General features: G+C 40.7%; 1 protein-coding gene across 2 annotated transcripts; it reads left to right on the top strand.

The window, feature by feature from the left end:
* The first annotated feature begins 3,538 nt into the window (after nucleotides 1–3,538).
* Nucleotides 3,539–16,014, top strand: LOC145659878 (uncharacterized). 2 transcript variants are annotated; one of them, XR_014126029.1, is made up of 5 exons: nucleotides 3,546–4,306; nucleotides 4,767–5,710; nucleotides 5,817–6,537; nucleotides 6,620–7,260; nucleotides 15,708–16,014. XR_014126029.1 is itself a non-coding variant. In XM_081723306.1 (4 exons), exons 2-3 carry the CDS (start codon nucleotides 5,349–5,351, stop codon nucleotides 5,818–5,820), a joined length of 366 nt encoding a protein of 121 aa, XP_081579432.1. In that variant the 5' UTR covers nucleotides 3,539–4,306; nucleotides 4,767–5,348; the 3' UTR covers nucleotides 5,821–6,537; nucleotides 6,620–12,840. The 2 variants fall into 2 exon arrangements, 1 of the variants encoding a protein (XP_081579432.1); XM_081723306.1 differs by lacking the exon at nucleotides 15,708–16,014 and having other exon boundaries at nucleotides 3,539–4,306; nucleotides 6,620–12,840.
* Nucleotides 16,015–19,290: the final 3,276 nt, after the last annotated feature.

Raw genomic sequence — 19,290 nt, 5'->3', positions numbered from 1 at the left:
ATAATAATAATAATAATAATAATAATAATAATAATAATAATAATAATAATAATAATAATAATTTTACAAAGCTGACATCTATGTTTGTTGAGGACACATAACCACGAACCAGCAAGCAAATACGAACACTATCACTTAAGTTTCATGAAATGAAACTTTTTAACTTTTAACCTGTATCCTTTGAGAAGGTATATTGTCTCAGTCTCTTAAAACTATAAATTTGGAAGCAATTGTCTGTGGAAATGCTACATCTTTCAAAATACTATACCACAGTTACAGTTATGAACATCATTTACTTGCTCTGGTCATATTTGCTGATGATCATGTGAAAATGTGAAGCTTACAAATTTCAGTCCTCCTACCCTAAAACCAAGACAATTAATTTATGGTTTCATATACTACAACACTACATATGGAAACAAACCCCTTTACCAGTTATATCGAATCTTCAAGTCATTCCAAATTTTTGGACTGTTATGTACTTTGCACAAATAAACTACTTTATATTATTAATTATAAACTTTTGTGTTTTTTTTAATAGACTCTAAATTTATATACTCTAACCTAGCATAATTACTATATAGTGTATTATACACATACTATAGAAATGGACAAATACATCAGATTGCAAATATTATAACATCAACATAGTCTTTTAATAAGTTGTGTTGTTCCCTAGTGTGACCAAAATATGATACTATAGGAATAACACAATATACATTTTATATAAATATAATGTTGTATGATACATTCTTGTGTATTTAATTGAATTATATTGTTCACTATCAGATAATAGTAAACACAAGATTAGATATTTCCCTGGTCTAATATGTTTCCCAAACAAAGTTTGACTCCATTTGCCTCAGTAATTTTGTATCTCCATTTCATCTAATATTGTTTCTTCTAAAGACTTTTTTCATCATTTAGCATTTGTTTTTTTTTTTATAAATAAGATAGTTGTCAAAAATATTTTAGGAAGTGTGATGTTTAAAATGTGAAATGTATGTTACAATTAAACAAAGTTTTACAGTGGACCACTGAAAAAAATAATTATATTTGAGAATGAGAATTAGCACAGTTTACCTGAGCAGATCATTCCAGCATCTTTATCATGATTACATTCAAGTTGTCTCAAAATTTTAGGAGGTCCACATGTTTCCCACGTAGGCTCTGATCCAGTACACTTCCTTTGATTAATCCAGATTGGTCCTGATCCTGGTCCAAAGTGAGCATTACCCAGTACATCTACAGCCTCCCCACAGCCCAGCTCTCTACATACCACTGCAGCTTTTTTAATATCCCAGTGAGTATCACACACTGTTCCCCACTGTCGTCTATAAAAAATCTCCACTCTCCCAGCACAGGAGCGACCACCATCCACCAGTCTCACGATGCCTGCATACCAAATAGAAGATACCAGATGGAGATAGAAAGAGAGAGACAGAGAGACAGATAATATTAACTGCACATGAGTTATGTATGGCTATGTATGCCTGCCTGTCTATTCTGTCCCTTCTTTTATGTGTAGCTACAGATGCAAAAATGTCAAGGAATAATTAACTTACAATAGTGTTAAGATATAAGCAAACACATTAATAATAATAACAATAATAATAATAATAATAATAACAATAATAATAATAATAATAATAATATGACTATGTGCTCAAATGTGTTTTTGACATGATGACTTACCAGCAGTAGTGAGTGTGACTGTGGACATCAGAAGAATTAAAGTCCGATAGCTGTCCATCTCCCTCTGCTCTGCACACACTCTTTGTTAAACACAGCAGGCAATAAACTCAGCAGGCAAGACAATCTTTAACTCCACTATCTCAGAGAGATTGAAAAAACTAGCCCCCTAGACAGAGAGAGAGAGAGAGAGAGAGAGAGAGAGAGAGAGAGAGAGAGAGTTTCTAACAGCCACCAATCACAATCACTATTACCTTATTAGACAGAGAAGTATAATCATCAAACATCTTCAGTGACAAATCAAAAAGGTATTTTTTTTATTTCTCCATATATATCAAAAGATCGTCAGGGCTGACGAACAGAACTCCACCTCCCGTCTCTAGAGGCGTCTGACTGAGGAGAGTGTGGTGAGAAAGTCACCAGCATACAGGAGAGAGGAAGCACTCAGTGTAGATACAGCTTTAATGCCACCTGCACAGAGCTGATCTAAGCACTGATAAATAACCGGTGCCAAACGCGACTCCTCTATACATGCGTAGAAATGAGTTAAAACATATATATATATATATATATATATATATATATATATATATATATATATATATATATATATATATATATATATATATATATATATATTTTTTTTTTTTTTTTTTTTTTTTTTTTTTTTAATTTACCTGAATCAGGGAGCAAAGGAAACATACATGTGAAACATCCGTCATATTCACATATTAAGGTATTATCCCCAACCAAAAGAGTCAGTTTTTTTTTTTTTTCTGGTACAGAAAGTTAGACATTGGTGTAATCATGCTGTAGAGAGACTGGGATTTAAAAATAGTTCAACTTTTAGGAAAAAAAAAAGCGTCATGGCAAACGCCACTCAGAATTTTGCAGGCAGCCATCAAATTATTTAAAGCGGAATTTACTTTATAGACTTTTTTTCTCTGAACCTCTGAGTTAGCGATAAAGTGAATAATGTAAGCGTATCGTCTTTCACTTGTAGGATTGCCCCACAGTGTCAAATGAATATTGAAAGCACTCAGCCCACGCTACACGTGGAAAGCGGTCATTACTATTGCTGCACTATTGCGAATTTGTTATTCGCTTGATTCAGTGTAGCATTATGTTCTTTCGTCGAATTCTCAGTAAAATAAACGTAATTATCAGCCCTGTAAAATACAAAGTATAAGCTACTTCCCATCGTTCTCCCGCGAAACTGCGTTCAAGAGAAAAAGTTCGGAAACGCTGATAACTGACGCTTTCCAGAAGCGAATCATTAAGGAGCAGTCTAAAAAGTACAAAAGCGGAATGTTTCGTAAGCTGTTTTTACATATACTATAAAATGGTTAAAACACAAAAACTGAGCGTAGTAAAGAGAGAAACACCGTTTATACCACTACAGTTCCATTTTTCTAAAAGACCTCATTGTTGAATTTTTAGTGTAGTCTGTACCATGCCTGTTACACACACAAGTATAAAATCATTTGGAAAAATAATGTTTTTTTCCAAGCCCACTTCAATTTTTCCACAAATACACAACAGTAGAATTCCGATTAATATGTATTCCTGTTTTAATCACCACTACTTCACAGCAGGAATGCTACCTTTGGTACGTATGTATCGACTCTTGTGTCGAGTTTCTGAAGCGCAGTGTTTCGAAACATTGCTCCGAAGGGTGTTTTAAAAAGCCAAACTTCTGTTGCGATTCACCTGATTTGACTGGTGGCATGTAGTACCGGCAGCTTCTACGCATTATTAACTATTATTAACTGTTGTGGAGAAAGAAAGTATATTGTTAAATGAAGACTTGAATTGGAAGAAAATAATTTCTTATTGCCTGCAAAGATTCCTAATCAGATACATGGACTACTGATGGAGCAGTAATAGGAATGTGGGACAGTGCAGGACAGTACAAGAAATAAAAAGTTAATGGTGAGATTCATAGTCTTAAACTGGCCAAGTCACATATTTTTTAAAAGAGAAAAAATTAAATCATCAAAGTTATATAGAGATCTTGATTCTTTATATATATTCTCTCTTGTTAAGCGGTAGGTCCGGGAGCGCGGCCACGGTATTCAGCGGCGGGTCCGGGAGGTCCGGGGGAGTGGCTGCGGCGTTCAGAAGAAGGTCCGGGAGGTCCGGATGCGTAGACACAGGAAACGACTGGGTGGCGTCCTGGGTGGCATCCTTCACGCCAATCCCAGCCTCTGTGTGTTATTCCAGCCTCGTGTTTTCTTGTTTGTTATCGCTAGTGTTAGTTAATTGTTATTATCGTTGTTTATGCCTTTGCTATAGCCTGCTTCCTCTTTTTTCATCATGTGTTTTGTTTCTTTTTGGGTTATCATGTATTCCCGGTCTCTCCGCATAGCCCAGGACTGTTCCAACGATTATGATTCTGGATGGATTTGCAACAATCTTTTGTTGCAATGTTGTTCCAAGTGGTTGTAAAAGGCTAGCGTCCTCTCATTGGTCTGTTACAAATTATTTTCCAAAGTCAGCAGAACGCCATTGGCCTGTTTTAATGTGATTCTCGATTTTTCATCGGCTCTCCCGTTGCTATCCCGTTGCCGTCTCGTAGCTGTCACAACACTGCTGTCACTTCTCACAGCGTGCGGTAAGTAACGCCGGGTTCTTCTATTGTTTGAAGTTTAGCTATTCGAATCGTTTTCTCTGTCAATTCTACGCTCTTTTTCTTTACATGGCTTTTATTCTCTACGTCTACGTCAAGAATGTACTGTAAAAGTGAGACTTAATGGGCGAAATTAGCAGCCAGAACCGACCGACCGAACTAGCTCGCTCGTTTAGTTCGTTTATGTGCGAAATACAGGGTGTCTGACTATCTGGCTAGATGACATTAAAATGACTGATTAAACGGACCCAGGTAGCTTGCATGCGCGTCTGGAGTGGTGCTTTACGACTCGAGATCGACTATACTGCTGTATTCTAAGTATTTCATGTATTGCAGACGCGCAGCGGTGTACTGCTTTCCTTGGAAGTGTTCACTAAGCAAAACGCGACCGTTTTGGTGATATTCTGTATGTGACACTGATTTGTGTGTGTTCTTCATTCTACAGTTTGGATACTGACTAGCGATTCAAGTAAGTAGCCTGTCAAAGTTTTACGTGTGCACGTCGTCTTTTGTCTCCGCAGACGTGCGTGCGTGCGCACGACGCTTGTGTCTTTTCCTCTCTTGTTTCATTTTGGACAGAATGGATTACAAGCCCGCATTCAGGCGAGAGACCTTTAGCGAGTCCACCCTCCAGCCTTCGCCCGAGACCGCGGAGCTGTCCAACGCCTACAAGCGTCGGCCGGCCCCGTCTTGGGTTTGGAGCGCCGAGAGGATGACGGAGGAGGCCGTACCGCATGTGGGCATTCAAGCTGCTGTACACACAACCCGAGTGCCATCGGCTGGGCCATAAGCTGACGGCCTGTGGGCTGTACGAGACTGTCCGGAGGGTCTTGGACTTCAGCGGCTGGTACTTCATGGCCACTGTGAACCTGTAGTGCTGCCGCTGTAAGAAGAAGGTGGCACGCTGGTTGCAGGACGTATTGGATCAGCTGAACCCCATCCACTGGGAGAAGTTCCCAACGGTCCTGACATACGTGTGTGTGTGTGTGTGTGTGAGAGAGAGAGAGAGAGATTTTGTGAAGGATTAATGTGTGACCTGTTGGTTCCTCTGTGTGATTTTGTGTTGCCGTTCTTTAAGCTGTCCTGCGACAAGGGGGTCGTTTGCCTGATGCCGGGTCGCACTTTGGGGAACAGTGTGACCTCGCTGCACAGGCATCTGTGCATCAGGCACAGACAGCAGTGGCTGGCCAAGTCCTCTGAGTACCTCTCCATGCTCAAGAAGTTTCTGTCCCTGGGCACCGACCCCAGCACCATCACCCACCAGCTGCCTCCAATGGTGCCAGTGCCCACTCCAAAATGGCTGCTGACAATATACACGCAAGATGTGCTGTCACAGCTTGAGCAGTCGAAGGCCAGGGTCACCTCCATCACCTCCACCTTCCAAAGAAGGTAAGCTAGGGTGCAACACGCATGCATGCACGCCGCTGAAAACTAACCTCTACAATATGCTTGATTGTCACATGTGTGATTTGTTGTGTGCCGTTTGTCCCTTCAGGTAACTAAGAAACTTGCTGGTGTTGCTACCAGCATGGGCTAAAAACGTCGGGAACGAGTTTGGTCAGGTCCTCATCAGCGTCCTCATGGTGGCAGAGGGTGAGGGCCTGCTGCCCATGTGTGTCAAGCTGATGGAGTGGAACCAGCAAGCCACAGAGGCCCCTCCTCAGCTCCTCTACGTGGACTGTGACTGCTGTTTCAGCGTGGGCAAGGGCAAGGCAGCTGCCATGTTCCACGAGTGGGTCCAGCTGGTAGTCAGGCTGAACATGTGGCACTTCATGCGACGGTTTGTGGTAGGTGTCACCACGGACAGTCACCAGCTGTACGGCCGCCTCTCCTTCTGCGTCTTCAAGTGGGACGTGGAGGATGTGGCCCATCTACAGGAGGCCTGACTGATGCCGGGTCTTGCAGCAGACCCACTGTCAAGGAGCTGGCTTGGCACTGTCGTCTCCGCCGCAAACATGGGGCCCAGGAGACTGAGCTGCTCATCCAGGAGCTGACGGACACCATGGGCATCAGGCTTCTGGACCGCAAGAAGATGGAGGACATCTGGCAGACCCAGAGGCACCACCTCCACTGCATTCAGGATCCTCCTGGTGTACAGCTGTACAGGAGGGTGCGGCAGGTGACCAGGGGAGGGCTCGTCCTGCCCGTGTATCTCTGTGCATGCAGTTCCACTTCCCTGGAGTCGTTCCACCTGCACCTGAACCCATTCATACCTGGTAAGTCCCTCTCTCTCGCTCTCGCTCTCTGTATGCATGTCAGCACTGTTTACTAAAAGCCTCCTTTCCTCGACTGCTGCAGGTACAAGTGCGAGTGCCTGCACTTTCAGTCATACCTGCTTGAACGGTTGGTGAGGTGGAATGAAGACCGCATAGCAGCAGCAGTGGAGGGAAGTGATCCTACTCAGGTCTGCTACAGCAGCCAGCTGCAGTACTATGCTGAGCACCAGCTGAGCAAGCATTTCCTTAGGCTCCAGATGGACTAAAATAGGCCTGGAGAGTATACATCCTCTCAATCTCTCTTGCTCTCTCTCTCATATTCACACACGCGCGCACACACACACATAGCCCTTTTTTCCCCTCTGGGATGTATTCAACACACTTGTATAGGTGAACTCATCAGGGTGGAGTACCTGTACTCTCAGACCGGTGTAGTGCTGCATTAGGACGTCGGCAGGGATACAGACGCTCCCGATGGGCTTAGCAATGAGGACCTTCCAGAACTGGAAGACGAGGGATTCGAGGATGTGGATTTGGGGTTCAATGAGTATCAAATCAATGCTGCCTCTCCATCACACAGCAATGGGACCTCGTTCTCTGGCTGCCTCGTCGCAGACCCAGTCATACCGAACCAAGTCCTCTGCATCCGGGCCGACCAAGGAGACTGTCCCTGATGGCCCAGTTGCTACCCAGACTCAGGCTTTGTCTGGGGATGAGGAGGATGTAAGTACATTGTAGTTCTTTCTATTCACTTTGTGTTCACATGTACAGTACAACACAATTCCTAACCAATTCAATCTCCCAGTGTGGGAGAGGTCTATCACACAAACAAAAACCCTTCAGACTGATTTCTCAGGCTGTCATGTTCTCCATCTACAATGTGTAAAACAAGTTTCAATGATCAGAGCCTATTCTGCTGAAAATCCCAAGTTTCAGGACTGGTAAAGTATCAGGACTGGTAAACTAAGAAGCCAAATCCTCTGCTTGTATTACCCAATGATAAAATAGAATACATAAAGAAAAGGGAAGCATGTAGGAACAATTAATAAAAAATCCCACAGTATTAATGTCCATTGAATTTCTCTCATTGCTAAGCTTTTATTTAGCAGTGTGAAGAGAAAAGCCACTGCAGATAAGCAGATGCTTAAAGCAGGTTGTTACGTGGGGGAGGTGGAGAGCGAACACGCTTGTGAAGTGACGATTCCGCTAACTAGGGAAGCCATAATGAAGCCATAATGATTGGAGAGAATAAATGTTTAATAACAGAAACAGACTAACAATACAGATTAGAAGGAAGAACAGGCTAATGAGGTGAGGCCGAAAACTAAGCAACAAAGGAAATAAACACTAAGGAAAGACTAACAGAGAACAATGATGAGGTATAAAACTGGTATAAGCGGGGAATACATGGAACCGGGCTACGTAAAATAGACAAACAACCAAGACAAAAAGACACCGGTAATCAGTCTGGGAGCATGACACAGGTGCTTCTATTCAAACACATGCAGAAGAGCTTTTCTTATAGAGCAAATTAATGACAACTACAGAGTGAGGTCTCTAAATGCTAATCAGAAAGAAGACGATCCACCAAATGAGTTGTCTTCAAATATCTGTCCAGTTCTAGACGGAGGGGTAGGGGTCTCTAGACAGGTGAAGGTTTTATGAAGGTGTCATGTGGCCATCTAAACTTTACCCTTCAGTAAAGTGTTACTGAAAGTTTTGATTGTCAGCATCTTATATACATACATGTCTTATATAGGGCTACATCACAAATTGTCCAAGGTGATGTTTCCAAATTCGCAGATCCATGGTGCCGAATGCCAAATAGTATCAGCATTTCAGCAATAACTGAATAGGCCCATGTAAATGTTTAAAGTGAAATGCCGTTTTTCACCTCACTAGGCTTAGGCCCATGCTCTCCAAACAAGATGCTGTGACCCTCGTTCACGGCTTTGTCAAATATAGAACACTTTACCTCAATCTCTCCGTCTCTGCTCCTTATTATCCTCTTTCAGCTCACAGCTTAAAACATGAGAGAAGTTGAGACAAGAGGTATAATATCTCTTCCTTGTCGTATTTGTTAATTTGACGATTGTGTCAATGTCTTTTTATTCTCTCCATCTTTGTTATTGTAAAGCGACCTCGAGTCTGTGAAAATCACTGTATAAATTAAACTTACTATTTTTTTTACTTGAAATTGCCAATTGTACCTAACATAATCATTATGAAGCCCCTGAAACACCAACAAAATGCAACATGTTCTTTCACAGACACACACACAAAAAAAAAAAAAAATTAAATCCCCAACAACATTCAGAACAGGAATTCTAATTTTTGCTAAAAGTGAGGTTATCCAAAGTCTCAGAACTGTCCATGCTGCAGAATAAAGCTTCTTTTGATATCTTACATAAATGCATAATATTTAGGACAGTTGCATCCACTTCTGAAAAAAACATTTTAAACAGGCATAACTGATACATGGTACAAAAATTGACCACCTGTTAATACAGTTATGGAATTTGCTGTCTAGTGACTTGAGGGCTATTTGACAATCAAGGCACTTTTAGGGGTCAAGACTAGTCTGTTTAGACATATCTATTTAGAGCTAACTGAGAATATCAGGGTGAAACAAGAATAATAAAATGATAATACAGTGGGGAAATCAAAAAATACAATTACAAATTAAAACATGGTAAAAGTTACAGTAAGAGATTGGCAATACAAAACATAACTATGATAAAATAAAGCAGTGAGGCAATAAGAAAATAAGATGTACAAATTAGGAAAAGCAATTGAAAAGAGAAAAGTTTTTAAAAGCTTTGTGAAGGTGGATAGTGATGGCGTTGGGGTTCCATATCTTTGGGCATGCAATGCTAAATGCTCTTTCACCATTAGAGCATAATTTGGCAGGAGTAACAGAGAGCAAATGAGCATCAGCAGTTGCTGTATGCGATAATGGACCAGGAGTCAGTGTAGGTTTTTTAACTTGGGGGTTATGTGTTTCCATCATCTACTGCACATGAGAATTTTTACTGCTGAATTCTACACATATTGGAGCTTCTTGAAAAGACTAACAGAGAGCCCAACCAGAACTAAGTTGCAGTAATCCAGTCTGGATGTAATAAAATAATGAATTAGAGTTTCACACACAGAATCAGGGAGTAAGGTATGCAGTCTGGCAATATTTTAAAGATGAAAAAAGGCAACTATAATGATGTTATTAATGTTGGCCTCAAGAGATTGTAGAGTCCATGATAACACCAAGGTAGTGAATCTGAGTCACAGAGAACGTCATAAAACCTGGGTTACATAGGTTGGGTTGACAAAATTTCCTCAGTGTGGAAGGTAGATGCTATTAGAGTGGCTTCAGATTTAGTACTATTAAGTTTGAAGAAGTTCCTAGCCATCCAGTTTTTAATGTCAACCAGGTAATTGATCAATGAGTCAGGGGGCATTGTATCAGAGGGCTTGGTGCAGATGTAAACCTGAGCATCATCAGCATAACAGTGAACCTTTAATATCACCACGTGGAAGCAAGTAGATTATGAAAAGAAGGGGGTCAAGAACTGAACCCTGGGGACACCATGAGTGAGAGCAGAAGTATCTGACCTGAGGCTGCCAAGAGTGATGAATTGTTGCCTTTCAGTGAGATAAGGCCTAAACCAAGCAATTGCTGTGTCAGTGACACCAGTCCAGGTCTCTAGCCTATGCAATAAAATGTCATGACAGACTGTATCAACTGCCACAGCAAGATCTAGAAGGACAAGGATTTTCACTAGACCAGCATCACCTGCCAATAACAGATCCTTAACCTCAATTGACTTCACTTTATTTTCTATGTATTTTATTTTTAATATTACTTTGTTTTAGCTTGTTTGTAAAAGTTCATTATAAATAAAGGTTATTATTAATATATTGTGTGACACTCATACATGATAAGCATAACTAAGAAATGTACAAAACAACTTGCTCTCTGTTAGCAATCAAGTACTGTTTAACTCTGCACTGGCTATTCATCTTATCTAAGTACCCCATCAGCAGTGCAGTCAATTACCCATTTAGCTTATTGTTCCTTCATTCACTCTCTATAGTTTAATACAGGCTCTGCTAGCAAGAGGGTCTTGTCAAGAATGGATTCGACTTTGTTTCCTTATTACCAAATGACGAATATAAACTCAGATTATTCAGTCTATCATTGGGAGAATCCTGAATGTTATGGTTTTATTTTCAAGTGTTGATTATAAACAGGACTTGTGTTGACTGTGATGTGCAGAGCAAGTTGAAGTCCAAAAGTTTGCACTGAGCATGCACATACTCCTAAAGCAATGTTACTGCCAGTTCAGCTCCATGGACAGTGATCACCCCACCTCTGGCAATCATTAGAGTATTAGGCCAGTGTCACTGTGTAGTTCTTCTACAGGCTTATCTGCTTAGGAATACTTGGCTGCATTTGTTCATAGACACACTGTGTATATGTGTTGTGTTTTGGTAGTTCACATCAATTATGTTTAGCACAATTTGCAATGAAGGTAAAGGTGCTGACATTGAAATTTAACTTTTATACAGTTTACACTGTTAATACAATTTGCAATTATCACAGAAGGGCAAAAGTTCAGAACCATGGACAGTTCCGTGACTTTTGATGACATCACATTCGGATAAACTGGGATGTAGCCTACTACCAAGATTCAAAGTTATTTAATCTCATCTTTATCATAAAAATTATGTGTATAATTCTTAATGCACAAGAACTCATTAGAATGCTCAACTTTATATTTCAAATTAATCATAATAAAGTCTAATTTAAGAAATTGTATCTTGATTGAAAATTGATCTAATATTGCAGGGAAAGCTCTAAACTAGCTAAGAAATATTACCACAGTTCACCTCATGGTCTTTGTTTGTTTTTGGTTTCCTTTCCTTGTTTTCTTGTTGTCTTGTAATCCCTTCGTGTATTTAAACCCTGTTTTCTAGTTTATGTTCATCATTGCAAGTGTTTTTGCTTCTGTGTTCTTATTGCCTTGTTTGCCTGTTTCACTGTTAGCTGTACGATATCTGTACTATGCTTCGTTCTGTCAGCCTGTTTAGTTTTCTGGTTAGCTTCTGTGTTTTTGATAGGAACCCCAGGAACTACCCTCAGCCCCGCACAGCCACGCCCTCTCACACACTCTGACTCACCGGAATTCTAGCACACACCTGATTCCTATTCCCTTCATTACCATCCCCTTTATAAGCTTCTCCTCCCCGTATACTAATCACAAAGTATTGCTTAACTATGTGGTGTACCGAGGGTTTCCTGAACCTGTGTGGTTTCCCAGTTATTGACTCTTGCTTGGCCCTCGGACACCTCCTGTACGCTACCCCGTGCTTCGACCCCGGACTGACCCGACCACGCTTACCTGTCTTACTGCACGTATTAGTTTAGTTGTTAAAATAAAACCTCTGCAACTGGATCCTCTTCTATGTATTTAAACCGTGTTTTTAATCATTGTTCAATGTCGCAAGTGTTTTTGCTTCTGTGTTTTTACTGCCTTGTTTGCCTGTTTCACTGTTAGCTGTACTACATCTGTACTATGCTTCATTCCATCAGCCTGTTTAGTTTTCTGTGTTTAGCTTTTGTGTTTTGCTTCTTATGTTTGTTATGTGCTCTGCCTTTTTTTCTGTATCTGACGCTGCTGGCTTTTTGCCCTCATTCTATGTAACTACAACAATTATGGATTTGCCTTTAATTAATATCACTCTACTTAGTCCTACCTCCGTCTGCCCACCATTAGTCTTAGACTGAAAAGAAAAAGAACCCTCAAACAAATAGCAACAGCAGCAAAACACTTTTACATGGACATACATATGCACAGCTTTAAATGTAGCTGTTTACAGTACAGCTGTACTGTGCATTACTTACCTTTTCACTGATCTCATTCATTGACCTCAACAATGACATCCATACAGTGTGTCAATATTTTATTTATTACAAATAACACAATATGCATTTTTAAAATCAGATTCCCTCTAATTAGATTTGAATAAGATAAATTGTATTATTAAACACATGGCTGGACTGTAGAGCTGTGTATGTAGACATTTCCAAAGCTGTTATTTCAGATGGGGGACATGGTGCACCTGAATCAACCATAAGAAAATGACATCTCCTGGATTGAGTAAAAGGGAGATGGTATTTGACCATCACCTAAAAGTGGTAGTTGCCCATGATGTAAGACTGCATGGTTGTTAGCCTAAAAACATGAGTCTCGAGTCTCTAAGGTCTCATTTGTCTATTATACAATGATCTAATTTGTTCCATGATTATACAGGTCTGATATATGGATTCAAAATGCTGACTGGTTATTTAGCAATAAATGGGATCTGAAAACTGAATGGTGGCTACCCATCACAAAGTTACATAGATAAAATTGTCCTTTTAAAAAAGTTATGGCATTTAGCAGACGCTCTTATCCAGAGTGGCTTACAAAAGTGCTTTGTCATTTACTCATAGAATATATCCAAGTACAGTACAGTAGGTTAAAATTAAACATACCAATGAACTAGAATACTGTAGAATACAGGGATGAATGCTGATACCTAGAAGTGCAAAATACATAAGGTCTATCTTATAAAATGATAAGTGCTATAAACAATAATTGCTAGAGTTTGCTAAAAAACATAAACAGTGCCCTACAATAAGTACTAAATTAGTCAGTCAATAAGGGAGCAGTGTCAGTTGTCCTTTAAATATTTAGCAAATGGGTGGGTCTTCAGTCTGCGTTTGAAGACTGCAAGGACTCCACTGTCCAGACAGCAAGTGAGAGTTCATTCCACCATCTTGGAGCCAGGACAGATGCTTGTCGTCCATGAGAACTGAAACAAGGTATTTCAAGCCGAGCCATACATGAGGTTCAAAGTACTGAAGGTACAGATTGGACTTTGACCATTGACCTCATGTATGAAGGGGCTGGTCCATTTTTGGCTTTGTAGGCAAGCATCAAGGTTTTAAATCTGATGTGTGCAGCTACAGGGAGCCAATGAAGGGAGCGCAGCAGTGGAGTAACATGTGTGAACTTTGGAAGATTGAAGACCAGTCGTGCTGCTGCATTCTGGACAAGTTGTAGAGGTTTGATGGTTCTTAGAGGAAGATCAACAAGTTGCGAGTTGCAGTAGTCTAGCTTTGAGATCACAAGAGACTACACAAGCACCTGGGTAGCTTCCTGCGAAAGAAAGGGTTGAATCCTTTGTATGTCACAAAGGAGGAATCTGCAAGACCGGGTTAGATTAGAAACATGAGTTGAGAACGACAACTGGTTGTCCAAAGTTACGCCCAGGCTACGGGCAGCTTCGGATGGTGATACCAGGGAGTTCTCAAAGGAAACAATGAGGTCATGGTAAGGGTTGGAAGTATCTGGGATGAACAGAAGCTCGGTTTTACTGGGGTTGAGCTTCAAGTGGTGGGCTGTCATCCATGACGCAATGTCAGTCAAGCATGCTGAGATATGTCTGGAGACCTGCGTGTGAGAGGGTGGAAAAGAAAGAAATAATTGAGTGTCATCAGCATAGCAGTGATAGGAGAAACCATGAGAAGATATTACATCACTAAGAGAACGAGTATACAAAGAGAAGAGAAGGGGGCCCAATACTGAGCCTTGTGGAACACCAGTGGAGAGTATACACGGTTTGGATGTGGATCCTCTCCATATCATCTGATAAGACCATCCCTCCAGATAGAACTGAAACCATCTCCAAGCAGAGCCAGTCACACCAAGCCTGGAAAGAACAGAGAGAATAATGTTGTGGTTCACTGTGTCAAAGGCTGCTGAAAGGTCTAGAAGAATCAAAACAGATGACTGTTTTAGTGGCAGCTTTAGTGGCATGAAGTTTCTTAGTCACTGCTATGAGAGCTGTTTCTGTAGAATGTGCCGGTTTGTAGCCAGGCTGATTGGGATCATGCAGCTGGTTCTGGGTTAGAAAAAGAGACAATTGATTATAAATTGCTTGTTCAAGGGCTTTTGAGGGGAAAGAGAGAAGTCAACAGCGGAAGGATGCAGGAGGAATGCAGCTTGTTTCCTTCAATGGGGAAATGACTCAAAGGATGTCGAGCTCATCAATGAAGTGATCTAGGGAACCTGGAGGGTGGTAGATGAAATGAAATGAAAATGAAAGGAAGTTTGGTGGGGAAAGACACTGTAATGGCATGAAATTCAAAAGAGGAGATGCAAAGTGTAGAGAAGCAAAGTGGAGCGAAACACCACTCTCGAGACATTAGTAAACCTGTGCCACCACCCCTGCCAAGATGCCTCGGATAATGCGTAAATGAGAAGGCAGAGGACAGGGCAGCCAGAGTCGCCGAGTTCTCAGGGGTGATCCATGTCTCTGTCAGAGCCAGGAAGTGTAGGAAGTGGAGGGATGCTAATGCTGAGATGAAGTTAGCCTTCTGGACAGCAGATTAGCAGTTCCAGAGCCCTCCTGCCACCACGATATGTGATGGTGTGAATCGTTGTGAGTCAGTGAGGTTGCTGAGATTACGACGTCTATGATTGTGTCGAGGAGATCTGTGGGATATGTGGACAGGAATTGTGAAGCACATTTCAGATGCTTGATTTGTGGATGTATGAGATAAAGGATCGAGATAATATGAGAAGATACTTAGCTCAGTTTGTGAAGTCCTGTAGGTGAGATGTAGATGAACTGATTGAGAACACCACCAAACCTTCTCCAGATGTTGAGTCGTCCTAATTTAACTCCTAATTCAATAAGTGCTGAGCCCGCCCCTCAATTCACACTTAAGGTCAGGGCGAAACTACACCTGTAGTGAATAATTACCGCTACCAGGCAACTAACAACTAGGTTTAGACAACAAGCCTTGAATTTCACAGAATCTAAGACAAAAGTAAGTGAACTCAGAGCCTACCTTAACCAACCAGATGGTAATCCAACAAGACAAACCAAACCAAAGCACACTGTACAGCACACAGGTTCATAAATCATCACACAATAAATGCAAATTTTAGAGGAGATTATTTAAGAATTTTAAATGCAACACATACCAGAGCTGGTGATTGACAGCTGTTCCCTGGAGCTGCAGGAGAGGTTGAGGAGGTTTGCACTGCTGCAGTTACCCAGATGAGCTTCACTCCCAGAACAATTGAAACCCATCACACAGATGTGGCTGTGTTGTTCAGGACTGGATGGAGAGGAGCTGGAGAAGTTCAGCACAGAGCCACAGCCCAGCTGTCTGCACACCACAGAGGCATCAGATACACTCCAGGAGTCCAGGAGAACTTTCCTCCAGCCTGGGCTGAAGTAAACCTCCATCTGCCCCTCACACTCACTCCCTCCAAACAACTGCACTTGGCCCTCATGAAAGGCCTGAGAGGAAACTGAAACAGAAAGATGCATAAAAATATGGGTATATAGCTATATACTTATGTGTATATTTTTTTCTGAGAATGCAGTAGATATAATCTAATGTTTACTTTCACAGATTACCAGAGGAGGGCATGTTCCCATAAAATGTATTTTTCAGTAATGTGGTGTAAAAATGTTCACCACTGCAGATGACTCCAGCATCCTTTTTATGAGAGTGTGCTGCTCGACTCCATGATCAGATGGGACATTCTGAGAGGTGTGTCTCGTTCCCATGACAATCAAACACATCATCGCAGCTGCTCCACTCCCCAAACCAGTCCGCCCCCAATACAGCCACAGCACTCCCACACTTCAGCTGTCCACAGAGGACACTGGCAGCTCTCATATCCCAGTTACTACCACAAACTGAGCCCCAGTCACTGAGGTACAGGAGCTCCACTCGACCAGAACAGGAGTCCCAGCCATTCAAGAGACGCACTGTTGTGTGACCTGTAAAACACAGAACTGATTACAGATCTCTAAAATGACAAGAACAAAGCTTATCTTAGTATCTCATAGTTACAATATATTTCTGGCAGAAAAACACTTAACCTGAACATATTAGTCCCACTTCACTGTAATGGGAGCAGTTCTGTTTGACTACAGATGATGTTGGACAGGAGTAAATATCTGATTCATTGCCTCTACACTGAAGCTCTTCTGTCCACACCTGGCCCTCCCCTCTGCCAAAAGCAGCACCTCCACAAGAGGCCCACAGCCCAGCTCTCTACACACAACCTCTGCATCCTGTTGGTCAAAGTCAACATCACACACTGTGGTCCAGGTCTTCCCATGAAGCACCTCCACTCTCCCAGAGTGGACTGCTGTTATTCTGTCTCTTCTTTTATGTTTAGTTGCAGAGGTAGAAATTCATTCAAGAAATTACTTTTTTACAAATGTGTTCTGGTGCAAATAAATACATTTTAAATAATAATAATAATAATAATTATTATTATTATTATTATTATAACAATAATAATAATAAGTATTATTATAACTATTATTATAATTATCATTATTATAATAATATTAGTATTATTATAATTATTATTATAATAGTAATAATTATTAGTATTTTTATAATTATTATAATAATAATAATAAGTATTATTATTATGAACTCAAATGTGTAAGTACATACCAGCTGTAATGAGTGTGACTGCAAAAGTCAGTAGAATAGGAGCCAGATAGCTGTCCATCTCCCTCTGCCCTGCACACACTCGACTCAGCAGGCAACACAAACTTCACCTCCACTCCCCCAGAGAGACTGAAGGAACTGGATCCCCTCAACCCCGCAATATAAAGAGAGAGAGCTCCTTGCAGCCGCCAATCACACTCACTATTACCTTATTGAAAAGTAAAGGGGAAATCATCAAACATCTTCAATGACAAATCAAAGAAGGCATTTTTAAATCTCACCCCAAAAATTCACTGTTTTGTTCTGCTGCTGTAAGTTAGACATTGCTGTCTAGTCATGCTGCAGAAGTGGCGGAAAATAGTTCGGTTTAAAAAAAATGCCCATGTCTAACTAACGCCACTGATGTGGTTTTTTATTTTTTTATTTTTAAATGAATTTACTTGATAGACTTGCTTTCTCTGACCCTGTCAGTCGGCGATAAAGAGAATAATGACACATCCCACATGACACATCCCACAGTGTCAAGTAAATATTATAAGCATTATATACTCACTCACCCCACACAATACGTGTAAAAAGCTCATTACTATTGCGGGAAAGTTGTTTATTCGCTTGACGAATAAAATAAAGTATCGTGTGATGTTCTGGAGTCAAGTTCTCACTAAAATAAACGTACCAAATTTATCAAATCCTCTAGCGTAAAACGTATTTTAAACTGTTCTAACGATAAATTTCGTTCAAGAGAAAATTCTGAGAAACGCTTGAACTTTCCTCAAGAGAGTCATTAAGGAACCGTCTAAAAAGTTAAAAAAGCGGAAATATTCGTATACTATATTTTCCACGTATTTATCTAACAAAAATAATTGACCGTATCAAAATTGACCTTCGTGAAGAGAGACGCTCCCCCACTTTACTACAAATGTAATTGTCTATGTTTAAGGGGACCTTTTTGTCCCCTCATACAGGTTTCCCTCTGCCCTACTTGTGTTTTCTTTCTTACCTGTATATATCCCTCATCTCCTAGTCTCTCTTGGCAGTCATTATTTACATTTGGAGTTTACTGTGTTTGTGTACACTCATTATTGACTATACATGCACCTGCCTTCATAATCTGTTCCCTGCTTTGTTTTACAACTTCTGTTAAATTTACCTTTCAGCGGTTGAATAAAACAGCTCCCCTGAAATGTATTGGGCTCGGGGGTTGGGGGGTGCCTGTGTGCTCATGCCAACTAGTCCTTGCCTGACTTCCATCTAGATGGGTCAGTTGGTCTGGGAGGACACCCAGGAGTCTGTCTGGCATTGTATATGTTTCCAGCCTCCAGTGTTGTGTCCTCCACACCATACCAACCTGCAGGCACTCCCCAGTAAATAGTGAATTTTGAATACCAAAAAACTTGAGAAAATTTAATTTACAGAAGATCTATACTGTAAAGTGGCATTTAATATATTTTGACAGACACTGAAAAATACAGGATTTCTTTTTACAAAATGAATTTTGTGAACCAGGAACAACCCATGTCTGACCTGCACCTAACCTGTATCAGAAAGCAGGTGCCGAGCATAGAAACAGGCCCTTGCTAAACTCTTCGTTGTTCAGAGTGACCAGCTATGTACTATGACTATGTAGATAATTGCTAAAGTTAATGTATATGCATATATAAATATATCTTTACTGCAATAATGTAAAGGGAGTTTGAGTCCAAAGAGTATATTTACCTGTTTTATCCAGTGGTGCACAGTATTGAAGGGATTTGAAATTTTTGGTTCACGTTATCGGATCAGGTAATTTTCCAAGCAGAATGGGGGAGGACAAAATCTTGGTTAATGGCTCTATATATTTAGATATGTATATACTTATTTTAATAAGGAAATGCTGTATAACTGGAACATGTTTTTGATAAGCCTTTATCAAGACAAAGACAATATGGGGGAAATATTAAGAACTTAATAATTTAACTACCTGTAAATAGTCCGGTCCAAGGGGCGAAGAGTATATATAAGGAGCGAGGTATTGTAATGGCCCGAGTGCCGCAGGGTGCAGAGCAGGACGCATAGACTCTCTTGACAACGACAGATGTTTATTGGTAGCCGCACACAACAGTGGCACTTACACATAATGTGAACAGTGAACACGAACAGAAACAATGATCGACCGTGATGCACACAATGACAGGGGTTTAAATACATAAACACAGAACAACACTAACTAGGTACAGGTG

This window comes from Electrophorus electricus, chromosome 11, assembly GCF_041902795.1.
Source record: "Electrophorus electricus isolate QZ-2024a chromosome 11, ASM4190279v1, whole genome shotgun sequence".
NCBI classification, from domain to species: domain Eukaryota; kingdom Metazoa; phylum Chordata; class Actinopteri; order Gymnotiformes; family Gymnotidae; genus Electrophorus; species Electrophorus electricus.
Note: the sequence above shows the minus strand (reverse complement) of the source record. Positions and strands in the feature narration are given on the sequence as shown.